Source organism: Coffea arabica, chromosome 6e, assembly GCF_036785885.1.
Source record: "Coffea arabica cultivar ET-39 chromosome 6e, Coffea Arabica ET-39 HiFi, whole genome shotgun sequence".
Taxonomy (NCBI): Eukaryota; Viridiplantae; Streptophyta; class Magnoliopsida; order Gentianales; family Rubiaceae; genus Coffea; species Coffea arabica.
In genome coordinates this window covers 19055630-19061629 of record NC_092321.1, presented here as the reverse complement: position 1 = coordinate 19061629, position 6000 = coordinate 19055630, and the positions used below count along the sequence as shown (strand labels likewise).

The 6000-nt window shown below is 32.4% G+C and overlaps 1 protein-coding gene across 2 annotated transcripts; it reads left to right on the top strand.

The window, feature by feature from the left end:
- Positions 1-1724: 1724 nt before the first annotated feature.
- Positions 1725-4053, top strand: LOC113694518 (two-component response regulator ARR9). Of its 2 annotated transcripts, none has more exons than XM_027213340.2 (5): positions 1725-2350; positions 2482-2591; positions 2752-2829; positions 3270-3340; positions 3456-4053. In XM_027213340.2, exons 1-5 carry the CDS (start codon positions 2245-2247, stop codon positions 3799-3801), a joined length of 711 nt encoding a protein of 236 aa, XP_027069141.1. In that variant the 5' UTR covers positions 1725-2244; the 3' UTR covers positions 3802-4053. The 2 variants fall into 2 exon arrangements, with proteins under 2 accessions (XP_027069141.1, XP_027069142.1); XM_027213341.2 differs by having other exon boundaries at positions 1726-2350; positions 2485-2591.
- Positions 4054-6000: the final 1947 nt, after the last annotated feature.

The following is a 6000-nucleotide window of genomic DNA, read 5'->3' as shown; positions in this document are numbered from 1 at the left end:
AGTTCGTTCGAATTTGGTTCACTAACTAGTCAACTCAAATTTGAATAACATTTTATATTTGATAACATTCAAATTCGATAAAAAAAATTCGTTCAAACTCAATTAGATAAATAAACAAATCAAACTTAAACAAAATTTCAAATTCGTTAAAATAATCAAACAATCTTGAACACTAGAATATTTGATTTAATTAGACTCGTTTACACCTCTAGTAATATATATATATATATATATATATAATTTGGATTATACGCAGAACACATGTAGACATGTAAAAGATAGATTATGGAAGTAGATTATGATCCGTACTAATTGATACAGATGCCCAAATGAACAAACAAACTTTCGTTGGTAAATAGAAATGTCGTTTTAGGAACTAAGTAGTTGGGGTTAGATAACTAGCGCAATTACTTGCATTAATGGAGTTTGATAAGGGGATTAGTTGGATGGCTGTCTGAATCCCCAACTGAAGAGTTTATTTTGCCAGTACTTAAGCCACTTGACATGTGCCAAAATCATTGTATGGATTAATGGACTCATATTATGATCCCAGAAACAAATTCTGTACGTTTATGTACATTATATATATATATATATACTTTAAAATGATTTTAAGGTAAATAAATAAAACAAAACTTATGACCTTCCAATTGTTTGTAGCGTTACTTGCAGAAAGTAACCATCTAATTACAAGTATTTTAATGTTAATCATTCAATTAATTTAGTCTAAATGTGCATCATATATATACTTTCAAAACACTACAAAGAAGATGATAATGTATACAGCGCATTCACTAGTAATCTAGTTCTTGGAAAACATTTTGACATTCATGCCACATTTCAACAAAATTTCATTTATCAAGGAAGCTTTGGCAGGAAAACACCTCCGCTCATGCCAAAAGTACTCATTAGTTTTGAACTCTTTTCAAGAAAAGAACAATAAGGAAGCACTCAGGCACAAACACATGGTAACAGGTATAGTTACCTTACTAATTATGTTTTTGACAGCAAAAATTTCATACTAAGGCCGTTGGATTCATTCTAAATGTCAATCAATATTGATTGATTACAATTGTGAATGAGTAGATATATATTTTTTTACAGAAAAACAGAGAAATTAGCGTTTGAAGTCAGAATAATTTTTTTGCATTGGATGAATGACAACTATGCGAACATGTCATGAATCAAACGATGATAGTGTATACACTGTCAGTATATATAAGATTTATTCTTAATTTTTTTATGCATTCTCAGTGTATACACAAGTGGTATTGAATGTATATGTAAATTTTTTATTCAATTTTTATCCATAATAAAATACAACTACTAAAAACTTGTTTCAATAAAATTATTTAGTACTATCATGGAATAGAATACCAGCTAAATACTAGGGACTAAAAGAGAGATTAGGGACAGTAGGGGGTCATTGAGAGAGTGAATGAATGAGACATCCATAAAAGCACAACATGGGATGGGGTACACAGCTAATGGCCATGGGAAGCAAATCTTGAAAGGGAATCAAATGAAATTGCCCTCTCTTTGCACCACTCCCCACCTGCTCAAGATATGGTAAGTGCACATGATTTCACACCAGGAAAAAGGCACCATTTGCTGACATCACCTGTATCTCTTGAGAGGATTTTGCTAGGCCCCACATCAAGGCCCCCACCTCCCCGCCCCTATTCCCCTCCCAAGACTCCTCATCTTTTTCTTTTTTTCTTTTAAAATTTTTCTTTTCTGCCATTCCCAATCCCAAAACTTTCCCCCTCTTCATCGTATAAATGCCATATGGTTTCTCTCTTCACCATATTAACAGCATTAAAAAACCCATCTCCAAGAATCAGCACCCCCCAAAGAAGCCCATGTTCTAGTTCTTTCTTTATTCATTTATTGCCTTTGTATTTTATTCATTTTTGATTATTGGTGGTACTTACTGGCTAGCCTTTTGCCATTGCTTGCCTTGTAATTCAAAATCAAGTTGGAAGAAAACTTGGAGAGTATCTTTGGATGAAATCTGGTCAGATCTTGCTTTGTGGGTTGTGGATTTTGGTGGGTCTTTCTCTCAGTACATAACCATAATCTTCCCCACCTCTTCTTCCTCTCCTCCTCATCTCACCTCAGCTCATACAAAGGAAACCGACTCTATCCCACCAAAACAAGAAACCAACTTTCTCTGTCTTTTTCCCTCTTCCTCCACCTCTTACCTATCTCAATTGTTTTGGTATTGGATATTGGTGACCAGAAATGGTTATGGCAGCAGCTGAGTCCCAGTTCCATGTTTTAGCAGTTGATGACAGCATAATTGATAGAAAACTGATTGAGAGACTCCTCAAGACCTCTTCTTATCGAGGTACTTGTGGTTTCTTGATTCTTGGAAGGATGAAAACAGAGGAAGACTGATTAAAAAAAGTGTTGTTTTTTTGTTGTTTGAGGAACTTTAATGGACTGTGGCCTTAATCTTGGTTGCATTTCTCTTATTAGCAGTTACAACAGTGGATTCCGGGAGTAAAGCTCTGGAATTTCTGGGATTGCTTGGAGATGATGACCACGGCAATCCAAATCAGCCTTGTATTTGTACAAATCACAGCCAGGTGATTATTCTTCTTTTATTTCCATTTCTGGTTTGTGGGATTTGTCAGCTTTCTTGGATTGTGGAACAAATTGAAACAAATTTGGTAGTATTAGTACTAGCAGTACTTTCTTTCATTGGGGTAGACTGTAATTTTTGTTCTCTTGCCTGGGATTTTACAGGAAGTGGCAGTAAATCTTGTCATCACAGATTATTGTATGCCTGGGATGACAGGTTATGATTTGCTAAAGAGGATCAAGGTATGATGGCATTCTGGCTTTGTATTCCTTTTGTCTTCTTTTATGCTAGCTGTGCTCTGTTTGTGTCCTCCATATCTTTCCAACTTTTTACATCATTTTCCTTTCCTGGAAAATAAATAGACCTAAGCCCCTTAAGTTAGGCAGGGCAGAATTTTTCCTAACCAAAGTTGTGAGATGATGTACTCAATGTACTAACATGAAATGCTGCCCACATCTGTCCTTTTCATATGCCATTCATTTCAGATCAAAGAGAATCTGTGAAAGAAATCTTTCCCCACCTAACTCTGCATAATTAGGCGGTTGATAGGACAATTGCTAATTCTAGATAGTTTTGCCCCCTATGGTACCCTCATCATATTGTTATGCTTGATCTTATGTTTTCAATTTTTTTTTGGTAATTACAAGTTTCCTGAATCAAATGTAATGCCTTCATATGATAGGAATCTTCATCTCTGAGAAACATACCGGTTGTCATAATGTCATCTGAGAATGTCCCTTCAAGAATCAGCAGGTAAATAAGAGCACATTCTTTTATGTAATTAGGGGGCGTGGAATGTTAGATATTTGAGTAGTTCTTGGCTGATGGTGAAATTAATCCTTTGGATTTGTCTTTGTGGCATTTTCAGATGTCTACAGGAAGGGGCAGAGGAATTTTTCCTTAAGCCAGTGAGGTTGTCAGATTTGAACAAGCTCAAAACCCATATGATGAAAAGCAAGTGCAAGAATCATCAAATGCCAGAAAATCTAGAAGATCCAGAAAGGCCAGAAGAATCAACAGCAACATCATCACCATCAGCAGAAACTTCAGAGTTTCAGTCACCACAATCACAACCACAGCTAAAGCAGCAGCAGCAGCAACAATCACAGGCTAATAATAGTAATAATAACAAGAGGAAGGCTGTTGAAGAAGGGCTGTCCCCAGATAGAGCAAGGCCAAGATACAGCAATGACCTAACTGTGGTCTCTAATTGATGCCACTATAGTAAAATCCTTTTTTCTTGATTTGAGAGCTGATATGATGACCCTTTTTTTCTTCTTTTCTTTTCTTTTTCTTTTTATTTTTTTGCTTCCTGTTTTAATCATAGAATTGGTCAATACAACACCTAGTGAAATGTAGAGAAATGAGAAATGACAGAGGGAGAGAGATGCCATCGTTATGATGGGAGATTTGTACACATCTTATATCAACAAAAAGTACAAAAAAAATCCAATTTTGTTTGGTAATCTGAAAATTTGACAAAAGAAATCATACACTTTTTTGTTTTTTTTTTGGCTGCAATTTGAAATGTGATAACTGAAAACAGTTTCAGATCACTCCTGCAACCCATTCATTGGGGTTAAGACATACGTTACATTAGACAAGTACTATCTCCTTTTGTCTTAATTAGCTCACTGAATTTCATTTCCATGAGTTATTGACTTTGGCTATCATTTGAGGATAAGGTTCTTAGCTTTTTGTAATTCTGGGCCCGTTTGGCACGTGAATTTTTTGAAGAGTGTTTGTTTAAAAATTTACTGTAACTTACCGTAGAAATTATAGAAAAATTTTTGAAGTGTATAAATTTTTAGATATTTTAAAGTGTATAGTTTAAAAACTTTGAGAAGTTTTTAGAGATTATTGTAGCTAAATTGTTAAAAAACTTGTAGCAAACAAATTTAGCCAAAAACTTGCTTACCAAACAAGGCCTTTGTTTGGTCACCTGCATCTTGGAATCAACTAAATTAGCAGTTTTTTTTTTTGGTTCGTGTGTTAACCAAAATATTTTGGTCAATTGTCTTGGTTATATGGCTTTTCAGGTTTGCTTTTTACATCTTAAATTTTCTAGACGTTGCAGAGTTATGAATTACAACCTCAAACGTTAGTTTAGCGTGTTAACTTGTCAAAACGTATTTGGAGCTTTTACTCATTCAGAAATCTTATCCAGAAATTGACATCACCAGCCCACAAGAGTTTTCAATTTCTCAACTGTCACCAGTTTGATTGTAATTAAAATCAAGATATTTTTGAGATTACCACATAATGGCTTAACAAACACATTTGAAAAATTGCAAATTAGTAGATAGCTAATTCATTTTTGTTAGAAGGGCTTCAATAGTCCCTCAACTTCTATTCATGATCTCATTGGGTCCATCAACTTTTGAAAGTGTCTACTAAATTCCTCAATTTACAAATTTGTTTCTAAATGATCCTTCCAACCTAAATAAAAGAATGTATAATTCAACTTTGCCTCAAAAAGTTTGATTCATTTCTATTTTCTTCCCCTAAGTTTGAAAATTAGGCATGTCAGCCCCTTTTATTAATTATTTAATAGTTAACTAATTTGAGTAATAAAAAATGACAATACTATCCGTCTAAAAATGTATATAAACTAGCAAGAAAATAAAGAATAACTCATCAGCTAATAACAGCCTTAATAGTACCATATATTCACAAATTTTCACTAACATTATTATTTATTGTCTTTATTGTCGTCATTATAATTTTTATTTGATTTAAAGCCTAAAAATTTGAAAAATGAGTCAGAATAAACATTAATCCAAAAAAAAATGAGAAAAATTTGTAAATAGAAACAAAAGAGATTTTTTTATTTTTTATTTTATCAACTAAATTATTTGTGTAGTTAACAAGATAAATATTAATGATAAAAAGATGACAAAAGATTAAAAAAAGTTATGTTGGTATTTAATTTGTTTGTTTTTATGGTATAAAATTATTTACTTTTATTTTATCTATTTTTTATTGTCAAATATTATCATTCACTTTAATTATTAACCACTCATAATTATTATATTATAAAATCCAAAAGAACTCTCTAGTTTATTTTCCTAAATACCTGATCTTATTAGTCTTGGATTAAGGTTTATCTTAATTTATGTCTTTGTGTATATTGTTTTCAGTTTATTAAAGTTTAAATTGAACAATAATTGTGATGATGCCAATAATAAAATATAAATAAAATTGTAAAAACTTTGTAAGCGTAAGGTAATATTAAGATTTTTATTTGTTAAAGACTAATCTTTTCATTTTTTATTTATGTTTAATTTTTAGAAGGATAAATTGCCATTTCTGTCAATCAAATTAGTCAACTTCTTAATACTTAATCAAAACTGTTAAAATGCACTCACCCAAAAAACAAAAACTATTAAAAGGGGCTAACATGCCTTATTTTC

Coding starts and splice junctions, on each gene's coding strand:
- LOC113694518 (XM_027213340.2), top strand. CDS start 2,245: ATGGTTATGGCAGCAGCTGAGTCCCAGTTCCATGTTTTAGCAGTTGAT. Junction 2,351..2,481: donor CAAGACCTCTTCTTATCGAG/GTACTTGTGGTT, acceptor TTCTCTTATTAG/CAGTTACAACAGTGGATTCC. Junction 2,592..2,751: donor TTTGTACAAATCACAGCCAG/GTGATTATTCTT, acceptor GGGATTTTACAG/GAAGTGGCAGTAAATCTTGT.